The sequence below is a fragment of the Micropterus salmoides genome, unplaced genomic scaffold, assembly GCF_014851395.1.
Source record: "Micropterus salmoides isolate LMB-PRFRI ecotype aquatic unplaced genomic scaffold, ASM1485139v1 Ms_hic_scaffold_12, whole genome shotgun sequence".
NCBI lineage: Eukaryota > Metazoa > Chordata > Actinopteri > Centrarchiformes > Centrarchidae > Micropterus > Micropterus salmoides.
In genome coordinates, this window is record NW_024040263.1 from 18,973,309 (window position 1) to 18,989,259 (window position 15,951).

Sequence of the window (15,951 nt, forward strand, 5' to 3'; positions counted from 1 at the left end):
CAGAAAGAAACATGTTAAATCATATTGGAACCGATTTGTAAATAACATTGACTGGAAAAAAGTTTGAATGATTCCTCAAAAATACCTGATTGTAAACAAGGTGAAGGAAGTGTCATTTAGAATAATTCAGATATTTCCCTGTTAATCACTACATGGTTAAATTTAAGAGACATCAATACAAACTGTTCGGTGAAGACCACTCAGAAACTGCACCTCTTTTGGCATTGTTTACACACCAGAAAAGTGTGCCAAAACTTCAGCACATTCATCATTGACCATATTTAGAGATTTTGCACGTACTTTTTCTCCATGAGGCTGTGCATAATGTCAAATTACTACAGATGTCAAATAGCTTTCGGGCTAATTCTTGTATATTTACATTGCAAGCTAGGATGTCCATTAATATGCACTGCCCTTCTTAAATAAAAAAAATAAAACTGAATTCTAATTCCAACAACAAAGGTTGCAAAAACTTCCTCTTTTAATATATATATTTGTATACTGTTATGTATACCTCTCTATGTCCCATGCAAAAGAAAGTTCTTACTGCACTTAGTGGAGTGGTTTACTTAATTCTTTGTTGGCTTTTAAAAGTAGTCATATTTAAAGATATCAACTCAGCCTACAAAATATCCAATGGGTATTTTTAAATTGTGAACTCCTGAAAATGCTAGAAGACATACAGGACATGACCTCTGTGGGAACTACAGCCCTAACCAAAACTTAACGAGCAACAGAAAGTTAATGTTAATATTAGTATATCAATGTCAAGTGAGTCTTCCTTCTTTCTTTTCATCGTGTCTTCAAACATACTCACTTTGTAACCTCTACGTGAAAAACGTGTTCAGGCCTGTGGTTTATAATCAGCATTCCTGATATTGTAAGACACACATGTGGTTCAGGATCTATGTCCAGTTTTAATAATTCATCAAACTCAAACAATACAACACCAAAGTCCCATTTTCTTATTTTTTTTTTATTTGAAAGGGTCACACGCACCCTTTCTATTATGATCTTCGTAACATCACTTTAAACATACCACAAACTGAAAACACTGCATTACCTAGTAAAAATAAATTACTGAGGAATGTAACAAAAAACAGTCAAGGAAAAGTGCAGCGATCATAGTTGCACTATAGGAGACATGTCTATGACTCCATTTAATGCTCTGGGTTTACTGAATAATTCCAACCCTGCTGTAAGCAAAACAAATGTTAAACAGTACAAAGGATAATAATAATAATAAAAATAATAATAATAATCATACTGCAAGATTTCAAGACTAAACCAAAAATCATGTTGGTTCCATATATTGTGCGTATATCATATCTACTGTGGGAAGGGTGGTGGCATGGGGTAGGGCACCATTGGTGGTGGGGGTGGTGGCTGTTGGGCCTGTGGTGGGGGCGGCTGGGAGTTGAATGGGAATGGCGGGTGGTTCATGCCATTCTGAGCGGCCCTCTGCATGGCCCCAAACTGAGGGGGGCCCTGAAAGCTTTGGTTACCAAAGGCACCCACCTGGTTTGCCGGAGCACCAAAATTACCCTGTCCATTGCTGTTGTTGTAATTGTTGCTGCCATAGCTACCACTAGAGTTGCCACTGTTGCCTCCATAGCTGCCACCATTTTGGGCCTTATTGCCACCAAAGGCACTCTTCGGCCCATTTCCAAACCCCCTGTCACTGTCCCTGTCCCTGTAACTACTCCCACCAAAGCTGCTCCTCCCACCCCCAGAATACCTATCCCGACGGTCATCCTTGTAGCCGCCTCTTCCACCTCTTCCACGACCTGGATGAGATAATGACAAGAGAGGGACGAAAGAGGAGAGTGGAGTGGGTTCAGACTATCAATACAAGGAACCTACAACATGGCAGCAAAACTAACAAAAAAAAGCCCTTCTCAGACATGGAATGCGCCACATTGTTGGCTTCCTCGATCTGTTAAAGTGATACAGATGTGATTTTTAAAAAATGATTTTGGCTCTGAAGCCTTAACAACCAACCTGAGTGCTATGGATGCTGGCCCCTGCTTTTACCAACAAATCTCCAAATAAATATCCTCATCAGGTTCATAATTCATTAGATAACTCTGCTGCCCATTTTAAATTTTCCAAATATTGAATGAGAAGTTGTTAAGTTTGGAATCTCCTTTCATTCTTCCTCTATGCAGTTGGCATAATTGAGTTGGCATAATTGAGAATGAAAAGTAAGTGGTAGGAGTGCTGCCTTGATCATTATTGTGACTAAAGTAGAGTTTCTTTCTTTTACCAGGCACTGCGAGGGACCCCAAAAAACATTAAACACATAAAAAACATCTTTGATGAGTCTGAGTCTCTTCAACAGCTTAAAAAAGTGACTCAATCCGCGTGTCCTGGTTTACTTATCAATGTGCATGAGAGATAATAAGTGATAGATTTATCATAGTGCTTATAAGAACGTAGGCGGACAAAGATATGGTGTTAATCTGACATCATGCTATTTAGTTTGCTGCTGTGTTGAAAGTGATGAGGACTGGAGCTTTTCAATGTATTGAGATGCGAGACCAACGTGTTGAATTGCGGTCACATTTACGCTACAAGGTGCATGTCTGAAAGTGGCTTTTAAGACAATGACAAAGATTACACTATTTTGTCCAAACCATCTAAGATACAAGTTTCTAACAAGAGATGTAGAATATGAATCACTGAAATAAAACAGACAAATAATTAAAATTAGCTCATGAAGCCGAGCCTCAGAATGAATTCTCATATCTACTAAAAGATCATAATCATAAACACTTTACACATACACTGCATCTTCCTTGAAAATCCTTATTATTGCAAACAAGTTCACATTTTACCTCCTCTGTCCTCTGCCATCTGGATCAGCTTGGGGTTAATGGCCTGGTTGGCCTCGCGGAGCACAGAGATCAGGTCACTGGCTTGTTTCATGTTGTTGGGGGTGAAGAAGGTGTAGGCCGTGCCCGTTTTTTGACTTCGGGCTGTGCGTCCAATGCGGTGGATATAATCCTCGGAGGAGTTAGGGTAGTCATAATTGATGACAAATTTCACATCCTCCACATCTGTGAAAGTGTTGCAGTGTGGCAAAACAAAACATGGGGGCCACACAGGATTTTGCACACCACAACAGCCAGATCAAAGGGAAAAGTTAGCAACTCTGAAGGCTGGGGAAGAAAATGGTCATTAGGGCTGTGGAGAAAATGTGTTAAAAAACAACACAAGATTGTGTACATATCTACTCCATGGGAATACTACTGTGGGAAGAGAGAAACGATGCACACTCCATTTGCTTACCATAATAAAAAAAAAAGGACATTCACTCTCCCTTTTGTTAACCAAGGGAGAAAAGGAAATGGATTTAAGTCTTACCATAAAGGAGTATGCATTCACTAGTCCTTTCCCAATGCAGCGAAATCCCCCACAAATTGTCAAGTGACATCCAGGAGCTTCTACGCAGTTGGGCCACGATATGCACTGGGGCCTCCTCATGAGCCAATATAGGACCATTCAGTGGTACATTTTTGCAGGTCCATTTTTCCCAGTACTCTCAAAAGAAGCTTGATATTAAAGGGCCACACTGCATGTCTTGCCAAGACAAAATAGATCAAGTACTAATTTGAACAGGGGCCCCGTTCAAAAAAATGAAAAAGGCCCAAGCCTTGATCCCTGTGGGACCCCTCTCCGAGCACAGAATGATTCCCCCCCCCCACTCCCTTCATCAGTCTCATCAAGGCAAGATCTTCCAAGAAGCCAGTGTTCACTTGAGAAAATGTCTCTCGTTGGCAGGTCTCGACATGACTATAAAACGCAGGCGAGGGAGGAACTTTGGTTTGAGCTGTCTCACTCTCTTTCTCCTCTCACTAGATGTTCCCACTACCCCCTAAACACATGTGCCAGGTCTCATCAATTTTCAGAGACAAAAGATTTCAAATTACTCTCTCCATTTCAGGAAATCCAGCACTTTGACGGGAAAAGAAAACAAAAGCTTAGACAGGCTCACAAGCACCCATGCCATGTGATACAAGCTCCGAAAGGTAACAAATGTTCCAAATCTCAAACAAGTGACTTGCAATACAGCGCTCTCTAACACAACAGCATGCAAGGCAAAAGTCACAACATCAAGCATATCTTTTTTTTTTTTTTTTTTTAACGTTTGAGTTGGAAACAGCTGGATGGCATTTGTCAGGTGAAATCCATGGACAGAGAACAGATGTGTGTGTATTTCAACCACATATCAGAGACAAAGGCTTAGCCACACAGCCTTTTGAAGATCACTGGCACACAAGAGCTTCACCTCTCTAGGCCCACTGGGTGGCAAGCCAGTGGAGCACTTCCAATATGTCATCCTTCTCCCTCTCGAGGCCTGGGACTGTCATGCCTAGCGCCTGCCACAAAGACTCCACCTTAAGGTGAGAAAAACTCAGAAAATGCATAGAAAAGTTAAAGAAAGCAAAACCACTTTCTTTAAAGTAAGTGTAACACTGATAAGAAAGTGATGATACTCAATGGCATACTGACCTAAGCCACGGGAGGCCACATCTGTAGCGATGAGGATTGGAGCTTTGCCATATCTGAACTCTGAAGGGAGAGAGGCAGTATTTAATTCAATTACAGGGCAGGCTGTGACACAGATTTTTGTTTACCAGTAACTTGCAATGTTATTTAGTAAATCTCACCATTAAGGACCCAGTCCCTCTCCTGCTGGCTCTTGTCTCCATGAATTCCCATTGCTGGCCACCTGGGACAGACAGAGTGAACATTAAACACTGATGCAACAAGTAGTTATCATCTGGCATAGGCTAAATATTAACTTTTCAGATGAACAGAATAATTAAAATAAGGAAGAAAGAAGAGGAGATCCATACCCATCTCTTCTCATCCTCCTGGTGAGCTCGTCACAACGCCTTTTGGTCTCCACAAAAATAATGGTCTTGTTCTCCTTTTCGCTCATTATCTCCTCCAGCAAGCGGATCAGTCTGACAGAAAAGAGACAAAACTTAAAATTTAGTCTGTCACTACAACAGACATTATGTTTCTACTGACTCTACCCTGACATAAGTGCAGTAATAGACTGGTTTAAGATAATCCAATGACTGACTGATGCAAATGAAGAGTCTACTCACTTGTCCTCCTTCTCCATGTCATTGCAAACATCAACTATCTGCAGGATGTTGTGGTTGGCACTGAGCTGTAGCGCACCGATATTGATCTGGACGTAGTCCTTCAGGAAGTCCTCAGCCAGCTGGCGAACTTCCTTAGGCCAGGTCGCACTCCACATCAGGGTCTGACGGTCTGGCTGTTAAAGACAAAAAGGAGGAGTTCAACACAATTTTGCAGCTTCAAAGTAAATTTAACACTCAGATTTAAAGTTGAATCTCTAGTAGCAGCTATTGGTTGAAGTTTGCATTTTGTATCTTGCCAGCCAAGCTTTTATGTCATTTGTGTGCTGAGCAAAATGTTATAAACAAAGCAGCTGGGTAGTAATCATGTTGTGGTGTGACAGTTTATTTTATAAATAATGTCACCCATCAGTTGTGAAAGAAAACTTAACTAACCCGAATTTGTTCCACTATCTTGCGGATCTGAGGTTCAAATCCCATGTCCAGCATGCGGTCAGCTTCATCCAGCACCAGATAAGTGCAACGACGCAAATTAGTCTTACCACACTCCAGGAAGTCAATGAGACGACCTGGGGTAGCAATGCAAATCTCAACACCTTAAAAAAAAAAAAAAAAAAAAAACACAACAACATACATTTAAAACCAATCAAACCTTAATCATAAAACACATGCCTAACAGCAAAGAAGTTGATTATGTTCAATAATATTAACATAGTGAGAGTAACAAAGTAAGCATACCCCTCTCAAGGTCCCTGATTTGAGGTCCTTTGGGCGCCCCACCGTAGATGCAGGTGCTCTTGAGACGGGAGGCCCTGCCATATTCAGCAGCCACTTGTTGCACCTGCTGAGCCAGCTCACGGGTTGGTGCCAGCACTAAGCACTAAAGAAAGATTGATACAGTACAGATTTAACAAATTGTATTGATTTGCTTATTGAACATCAAATAAACATGATCTATGTATATTGCACAGTTACAACACCTTGTGTGTTTATCTATTCACATAGGAAAATATTTATACAGGGCCAAGCAACTTCACCACAACCAAGAAAGAATAATCCCTGCAAAAAATGAAGGATATACAAAAAGTAAAAAAATAAAAATAAAATCACAATAATAATTACGGCTCCAGCGTAAGTCAAAATTTCAGTGGGAATGGTAATGTTTGCATTTCATTTTGACTGTTCCCTTAGGTCTGGAGAATAGGATTTGTAGGCTGGGGCGTCTCTGTAGCACCACAATGCTTCATTTAAAAAAGAAAATCAAATAAAAAAAAATAAAAATAAAAATTTAACTCCTGCAGTTTGGATAGTGCACTTGGCCTCATTGCAATTTTGATACTGTTTTGATTAATTGTTTAATACTAATCCCTGCAGACCAGTGGCCTGTACTACGAAGGGAGTTCAGCCTACTCAGAGTTAACTCGGGGTTATCAGTCAAACTCAGGGTTGACAAACTCTGAGCGCCTTTCACTGGAGTTAAACAGTACTACGATGGTGGATTAGATGTTGGTTAGTTGAGTCCGTGTTAACTTAATTGTTGAGTTGGTGTGTGTTTGCATAAATGGGGCGTGTTCGGCTGTGCAGGCAAAGTTTTTTCACCACAGCGCATGCTCCGTATTTCTCCAGAGGAATGCACATTGGTAGTGTCAAGAAATTATGAATATGAAGACAAGTTAACAGCTAAATCTAATATTGTGGCAAAGCCAGGGCGGCTTGTTGGCATCGCATTGACTAAATTTCTAGCCTAATTATAAAAAAACAAAAAACAAAAAAAAACAAAAACACACACACACAGTGTTCTCATTATAGTTCAAATCTCATGTATTTTATGGGCTCTTCTTTAATGTGTAATATGATTAAGATGTAAAGTACGACTGCACATAAGGTCCATTGTATTAGAAAAAAAATAAAAAATTAATTATTGTCTCTGATTATTAAGATTAATCTACAAGTAAAAAAACTTGAATATTCTCTCAATTATGGTCACACATTTATGAGAGAAACTTCACTTTGCAAGGCTGCAACATCGTGCACACACACACACGTCTGCCGTGTATTATGCACGCACTGGAAAGTTATATTAAACTTTGCAATCAGATTTAGCAGTGAGGAAATACTCCTGAGTTTAGCTCACAATCACTATCATGCACCTTAGAGACTTTGCCTTGGATTGGGCGTATTCAAAAGAAAAGACCGGAGTGATTTTTGATTTTTTACGACATTAATTTCAGGGAATTTACAATTTTTCTTATTGTAAATTTCACACTTTAATCTAGGAGGATTCAATTATAGCCCAGAGATGGGCTACATCTAAGAAACTATCCCGTCAATTAATTAAGATTCCTCTCTAAAATCACAGAGGCTGCAGGGCTCGCTGTCTGAACGTAATGCTGTTGTGTTCAGAACTTCATTGCAACCGCAGTGGAACAAATCAGGATGAAATGGTGTGTAATAATATCCTACTTCTTATCATTAACACTAAGTACAGATGTGGTGTGTAGTCCACTTGCAGGATCACCTCGAGTTAACCATGAACAAAACCTGCTCGGAGCAGTTTAGAGATGCAGCGTAAACTGCCATAGAAACAGACCTCGGTTAACACCTATCAACCTTTGATAGTACGGGTTAATCAGGAAGTTACACCCGGCATCACAAAGTTACTGCTGAAGTTACCTGGATAAGCCAGTTACCTCGCTTTGTAGTACAGGCCACAGCACCACGACTGCCCCAAAACGCGCTCAGTTTAGGATAGGATTTAGTTGTGCCATGGCAGGCGAAGCAGTAATTGTAAACAATTAATCTGCCCCCTAAAAGCTGATAGCATAATATTATGGTACTGCTTGGAGAGCTTTGTCATCAAAGAGTAAATTATTCAAGCAACCATGTTAAAAACAAAAGATGTACAAACTTAACACACAAAAAGATAGTAGCCTTGCTGGTTTCTTATTTGTTTGGCACACCAAGTACAGCAAAAAGTGCATATTCAGTCATATGCGAAGCAACACATCGATCAGTATGATTGGAAGACTAAGCATCATCTGGGTAATGTTAACATATTATTATTATTATTGTGATGGCTTAAAAATAATTTCCTGTTCTTCAAAAATATAACAAAAATTGCCAATATCCTTTTGTGCTAACAAAGACAGAATCACACATCTAATACAATGAAATTTTAGGTGTACTTACTATAGGTCCATCTCCATGCTCCAAGAATGGCTGATGTTGGATGTGCACAATTGCAGGCAGAAGGTACTAAAAAAAACAAACCAAACATACCACATTATAAAAAAATCCTGATTTATTAAGGACACACACCCGGTCCAAAAGACATGCAATGAAAAACTTAAAACAGACAAACACTAAAGTAGACAAAGGAAAAAAAACATACATAGTCCACAATATTAACATTGTTTCAAGTTATTGTTTTAACATCTTATCTTAAATGGCTATTTTTATATTTAATTAATTTTTTTCAATCTTGAGCCAATCACTCTGGGCAACAGTATAATGAACCAACTAAGCGGTTAAGATTACTTCTGTAATAAGTAAGAAAAGTAAGTAAATTGTTATAACGAATCTGAATAACTGAATGAACAATATAGAATAAATAAATTGGCTAAATGTACAGCACATTGCCAGAATTGCGATGCACCACGTTTACAGTATCTAGCTGGCTCTTCTTCTCAATTAGGTAGCAACAGATATATCTAATAAGGCTGCTGAGCAGAAAGGGTCTGAATCAGAATTGCAGAATATTTCACTTACTGCAAGGGTTTTCCCAGACCCAGTTTGAGCGATGCCAACCATGTCTTTGCCACTAAGGGCAACGGGCCACCCCTGAGCCTGAATTGGAGTTGGTTCAGTCCAGTTCAGTTTGCCAATAACATCCATGACATAGCCTGAAGTAGAAAGATATGCATGTTAAATTGCTTAATGTAAAAGCTTCTGATAATGACGCAGTATGCTGAAATAATTAACATATTTCAGCAAAGAGGCAAAGGACTGTTCAGGATTATTTGTGTGGTGGAGTATGAATTTCTACTCACTTGGAAATGCAGCTTCATGGAATTTTGCAATAGGTTTGGGGCAATCTCTGCCTTTGACCGTAACTTCTTTGCTTCTTCGGTACTGTTCAACCTCTTGCTGTAATTAAATTAGAAGAAGTGGAAATTTTAAAATTAAAATAAACCATTGTCATTACACATATACACAAACGCCTGCATGAAACAGCAGGAAAACACATTAAATCTGTAAGTGGGAATGTTTGTTTTGGGTGTTAGACCTTTTCCCTTTTGTTTTACTTAACTGTAATTTTGTGTTAATGTGAAAATTAAAACGTAGAAAAGCGCAGCTCTTACAAGTGGTCTGCGAGTGGCATCTGGATGTTCCTGGTAGAAGTTCTTTTGAAACTTTGGAAGCTCGTCGAGGTTCCAGTGCTTCTTTCGCAGCCTCTCTCCGGGGTTGCCAAACTTTCCTGGAGGAGGTCCGCCCCTATTGCCGCCTCCGCCACCACCAAAACGAGGGGGTCCTCCACCATACCTTAAATAAAAGAGAGGGACACATAACAGAAAGCACGGCCAAAAAAGGGGCACCCATAAAAAAGTCAATGAAGTAGTTCTGATTAGTACTACTCAGCCAGTAGAGGAAACTGTTAAGTTTAACAAATACCCCTGATGATACATGGTGATATCATCTTGGCCATCTCAGGTTGGACTTGGTGGGGTTTGAAAAACTATTACTTGTATAATATGAAGTCTAAGGTTCTGCGTTTTTGTCTCTTGACTTGTACTAGGTAAAAGTGAGAATATCTCAGCCACTGCATACTGATTTTGACTTTTCCTTTGTACAGTCTGTCACTTGTCAGCCCCCAACTTTATTGACATGCAGTACTAAATCACTCGTCATCCTATGCACTCCACTATAAATAAATAACATGGAACTGTATGTAATTTTTGTGTGTATCTGTATTTGTAACTGTATATTTATTGTTTTATTTTACTCTAATTTAAATATATGTTAAACATTCAATGTGTGTAGCATGAAGGAGCTACAACTTGCATTTTGCAACCCTGTGTTGTAAAACAACAAACAAGTGAACCTTGTCCCCTTAACACTGCCTTGCAAACGTTTCTGGACTAAAATCCTCTCTTCCCTGTTTTATATTTGAAAGCACAATATAAATAAACTACACAAAAGGAACAGTGGCTTTACATTTGTAAACAGCAGTAAAAATCCTTAAATCAACATTTGTGAAGGAAGACACAATCTTCTACACAGAGAAAGTTTATAACCTACAGGCAAAACGTGGAAATGAATTTGTGGACTTATTTGTTTTACAAACACTGAGCATATCTGGCGTTTTTCCACTACAACTCACACAGTCAATAGTTTTCTACAAATTGTTAGTTAACAACCCAAAACAAACACTTAGACCGAGTCAAATTTAAATGTCTAGCACTTGGAAATTGCCGTACTAATACATAGATACTGACCTGTCATGTTGCAAAGTAACGTTAACATTAAACTGTCAGAGTTAGAGAGTGTCTAGGTCACAATACTAATGGAAAATGAGTCATTTAAAATAAATTGGGTCACTGCGACACAAATCCTCGTCTCAGATGTGCATCCACAACAGGAGACACCACTGCGTCACATGATCAGATAACAAGTGCAAACTGCTCAGCCAGCAGAGCCGTCGTTAGCTGCCATTTTACCTCTATTCGGCAGGGGAACGGAAAAAAATACAAACATGTCAACGCAGGGCCGCTAGAGCGTGTAAAAACACGACTTTTCACAATTTAATAGAGACATGTAGCTAGATACCAACAAGTGGCGACATAAACTAACGTTAGAAGTGTCTTGTTTTGAGAATCCAGCCATGACAGCTCTGCCGTTAGCAACCGTATGCTAAGCCGTTCGTCTTGGCTAACGTCAAGAAACCCGGACACTTGACTTACCCTCTATCTCTGCCACGATCTCTGTCTGAAAATCCAGGCATTGTGTAGCAGACTACTGCGGTGAAAGTGGACTTCGTGTAAATCCGGTGTGTCGGTCAACAAAACTGAAGATCAATCCAAGTCAGCACAGTGAAAACAAAAAGAAAATGCCGGCAGTCAGAAGTCTGTTTGCAGAGACGGAAATGAGGTTAGACGACGCGGATAACGTTGTATCAATGCGCACCCCGGTGGCACTATTTAATCTCCGCACATATGGTGATTCTGACAGCCAGTTAAAAGCCTCATGTGTGTTTAATGTGTACACATTTCATATGTTTCACGTTTCAAGTTGTATAAAGATAATAATGATACACAATATGGACAGGTCAAGAAAGAGTTAAAACAAATAAAAGGGAAATTAGGCTTTTGTATTAAATCCTGAGAATAATACATAACAGATTAAGATGATTTTTTTTAACAATAGTTTTATTACATTTTTATTTCTTTAAATCATATTCAATTTACTTGCACTTACAGAAAGGGATTCTAAAATGTATAACTCCAGTCAAAAGAAAAGTGATATGGATGAGACTGACAGATTTTAAGATATTATATATTTTTTAATATCCCATACTGTGGCCCTGTAACTGGTTGCCAGATTCTTCTAGAACACCAAAAAAAAAAAAAAAAAAAATTAAACAAATTATGATCACCACTGTGAAATCCTGCAAAAGTGGTTCAACAGAAACTCAGTTTAAATGGCCATAACTCTGTGACCATGTTAATTTAAACTGTTTAGAATTCTGTCTTGCACAAATTGTATTAATAAATTATATATTACTGTATATACTATATATAGTAGTATTAGCTACTTTCCAAAAATCATGGGGAGAGGAGCATCTGCTGAAACTGTTTTTTGTTTTGTGGTTGCCGCAAAACCATTCTGACAAAAGCTGTGCACTAACATTCATTGAGCCTTTTCACAAACTTTCACTGACAACCCACTGCTTCAACAAACACAATGTACAATTAACATAGAAATATAATACTATTGCTGAATGAGGGAACAAAACATTCGAAATAAGTCCAGTTGGGCAAGCAGTCACAAGATCAGGTAGTAACCAGGGTACACAATATTCTGTTGTATTCGGTAAATTCTTCTGGCACAAAATGTTTAAACTTCCCAATGATCTCCATCTTCAACTTGTGGCTTTTATATCACAACACAGTCTTCATTTGGTTGATGTAAAACATGTGTGACACTCTTGAACCCACACAGACAGAAAAAAGTGCATTTCATTTCACACAACTAAAATGACAAAAAAAGATTAAATAAAACATGCAAGCAGTTTGAGATCCTCCAAAAATAAAAATCCATTTATTTTACAAAGCAGGCCATTAATCTAGTCGTCTTATGTAAATGGTACTGTTCTTGTGTAATACCAAAAAACACCATGACTAAAATGAGGACACATAGCCAGAGGGAACATATTTATACAGTAAGCTATGCAGAATTTGATAAAACGTGTGCAATACGTGAAACATTGCCTCCTGTGCACCTGATGGAGAAAATGTAAAAATAAGTTGAATCACCGTTCCATAGTGGCAGAGGAATGAAAATTTTCAATCAGGACATATTCCATCAGAGAAGCTGATATTTACTCTGTAGTAAGTTATGTTTGGCGGTATGGCTCTGTTCTGGGATCTCCCTGCCCTTCCACGTGCCTACATGGAAAGCCATGGAGCAGAGAGAGCAGCAGCAAAGACTGCCTGGAGTACAGACCAGAGCAGGATCAATAATAACAGAAACTGATTAATCAGACACAGCCTGGAAGGAGGCGCTGGAGTGGTGGCGGGTTACAAGCTGCTTGCAGAGGAAGCAACTAGAGTAGGCAGGCTAAAGCATCTGAAATAAGGCGCCTTGTACGGAATTTGCTGAGCTGTCAGCTGCTTTGAGATGGGCTGCCATCAGCTAATGTGCTATGATTGTAGGTGAAGCTTGACTTTGTTGCCTGCCTGAACTAACACTGTGCTCAATGAATGGTTATTTTTAAAAGGATTTAGGTATAACCCAAGATCCTTAAGAATCCCCTATTTTGATCTTTTGTGTACTTTATAATACATGAGTTTATGTCTACGATGTACATGCATTTTATAAAAGTTACTTTTCCGCTTGTGTTGCTGTGATTTAAACATATGTTCTTTTTAACTCTGTTCAGCACTTTGAGATGCATTTGTTGAATGACTTGTCCTTTATAAATAAAGTTTGATTGATCTGAAAGCGTCAGTCAGTGCATGCTTGTTTACTGTCCAATGTCATCAAAAGTCCTTCATTCAGGATGCCTGCTCTGACGTGATACAGTCCAGCAAAAGAAATCCTTCGAAAAATATCCTCAATAATGTTTCCAACACGTACTGCTCCGTGGTCAGCGGTGTCCTGTCCACCCATTCCCAGATCTTTATCAGGGACATTCAGATCGGACCTGGTCTTTACATTTCCCATGCTTCAGATCTGTGTTTCAAAGGGAGAGACAGCCCTTTTACAAAGCAGAAATTCTTGCTAGGTACTACAGTATTTTACAATTGCTTTGGCTCACTTTTCATAAGAGTTTCCCAAACTACTAAATTGTTTCCTTTAAAAACAAAAATACGTTGTCGTTGTCGTTGTTGTAACAGAAACATAGAGGATCTTGTGTGATAATTGATTGTAGACACAGCATCTCATCAATGAATAAAGATGATACAATAGAAGTGGTAATATTTCACTTACCACAACACTCATTGAATTCACTGTAACTGGCTTTTAACTGGTCGATGATTTTACTGAGATTGGCGATTTCTGCCAATAATTGGGTTTTCTCTGTACTCCAAGTGGCTCCGTCTTTTTTCACTATTGCAGCAAGAGGAACAACAAAACAGCAACTAAATATTCCCATGTAATATCAGAATATTACAGTCTTTATGTAATCAACTATTTTCTTTACACCAAACTGAATTAGGAAAAACTCACTTTGGACCTCGAGACAAATGAGGACCAGGATCCCAGCCAGGAGGAGAACACACAACACTCGCAGAAACATTAAAGAAGTTCTGACATGATTCCTCCGCCCACTGACCACAGACACTTAAATAAATAATCAACATCAGGCTCAGAACTTTTAGGATACTGACATCTATGAAAATACACTAAATACATGAAATAGTATGTATAGCTGTAGATAACTCTAAGTGTCTATTCAAAAAACACAAGAACATTAAATGTAAACACGTGTTCAGAGGCAACAAAATAACACTACCAAACCACACAGAAAAATCCACAAACTGAAGCTTGGTGCTGGTCATGTCCATACCTGTGTGCTGAGCCCCTGTAGGTGCTGGTATATTTGGTGACATGCCCTCCACCCAGGGGTTGTCATACACTCTCAGGCTTTCTGCACTCACATAGATGTCCACTACACTCTCCTTGTCATACTCCCTTGTCATGATGATGCCAGGCTTAGCGTACAGGTCATCCGACGACATTTCAGACATCAAAGACCCAACTTAAGAATTGCTTTCACTGCTGTACTCCCAGTATAACAAAGTTTGTTTTTAATCCTGATATAATAGTTGTGTCTTTCTTCTGAAAGAGGCTGGACCTCCATGTTGGCATATAAAAAAAGGGAAGAGCTGAAAAAATAGGAAGTCATAAATACTTATTGTTTGGGCTTCTGCTTGTTCCTTTTAAATTTGCATGATAGCTACTTTTTGATATTTGATTTGCAGTCAACTACAAAAAATTATCACGATTGAGTGACCACTTATTGTTACTGAAAATGCAACTGTAGGGAAGCTGAAACAAAGGACATGATAAATATAGATTTAAAACAACACCGTTTAGATAAATGAAATGAACAGTGCTTTACAAACCTCTTCCTCTTCCACAGAGAAAACTATATTTGAAGGTTTCTCTTCAAAAGTCATGTTTGGTGGATTTATTGGCATACTTTGTAGTACATTTCCTCTCATATACTACTCCAACATTAAAGCCCTGCACATCCATAGTCCATATATACAAGTGTTTTCACTTGTATATCACTCTTGATGCCTCAGTTTAACCGTAGCTTCTGAAGATACAGCAAAGGAGTTTAAGTGATCAGGTGACTTTGACCCAGACAACACAGGTTAGAACCTGTCCTAAATCTTAAACTGCAGCAATAAAAAGCACCTATGACTTTGGTATTGATGCATATGCACTAGCAATTAAAAAGACGCACTGTGATATGCAGCTGAAATAATCATTTCCTCAACAGTGGATAAAACTGGATTCAACTGATAATAATTCACTTTTTAATATGGATAATGAATACATTAAACTTTTCTCTTTAACTCAAAATTTGAACTCTTCATGCATAATTTTACACCAGAAGTGTAGTAAATTTTGTTGTGGTTCCTTACGTGGGCTTTTTAAATCCCTGGGACTTATAGATTTGGCTCAGCGCCCTTAAAAAGGACAAGAGTGACAGCCAAGTCCTCCATTGGAAGCCATTATAAATTTGTGTCAAAATTTCTGGAGCAGAGCAGAACGTACCAGTTTTTTAACTCGCAGAAGAGCTCACTTTTTTTACTTTATCCACACAAAAAACATATCACATTGTTCACAAATGCCTTCTGCTGCTGCTGGTCGGGTAAATTTACCAATACAACCTATAGTTTTGCCACAGTGGAGGTTTGTTTGACAGAAAGTCTCTATCTGTCTCTATTGTCTCTATTTTTCTATCTGTCTCTATTGAAGAGATGGTTACCTTGGTGACGTAAGTTAGTTGATTAAAGATCACAGGACTGGGTCCTCTGTTCTGAAGTTAAGCTATTTTCTGAACACCTGTTTGTGTCCTCTTCACTGAACACACACACAC

The 15,951-nt window shown here is 38.8% G+C and overlaps 1 protein-coding gene across 1 annotated transcript; it reads right to left on the reverse strand.

The window, feature by feature from the left end:
* Positions 1-955: 955 nt before the first annotated feature.
* Positions 956-11,265, reverse strand: LOC119899318 (probable ATP-dependent RNA helicase DDX5). The gene is made up of 13 exons (XM_038713846.1): positions 11,078-11,265; positions 9,479-9,659; positions 9,167-9,263; positions 8,886-9,019; positions 8,307-8,372; positions 5,856-5,997; positions 5,553-5,713; positions 5,121-5,293; positions 4,863-4,973; positions 4,674-4,735; positions 4,516-4,575; positions 2,838-3,059; positions 956-1,787 (listed from the first exon to the last, which is right to left on the reverse strand). The coding sequence occupies exons 1-13, from the start codon at positions 11,116-11,118 to the stop codon at positions 1,330-1,332; spliced, it is 1,908 nt and encodes a 635-aa protein (XP_038569774.1). The 5' UTR covers positions 11,119-11,265; the 3' UTR covers positions 956-1,329.
* Between the last annotated feature and the right edge of the window lie 4,686 nt (positions 11,266-15,951).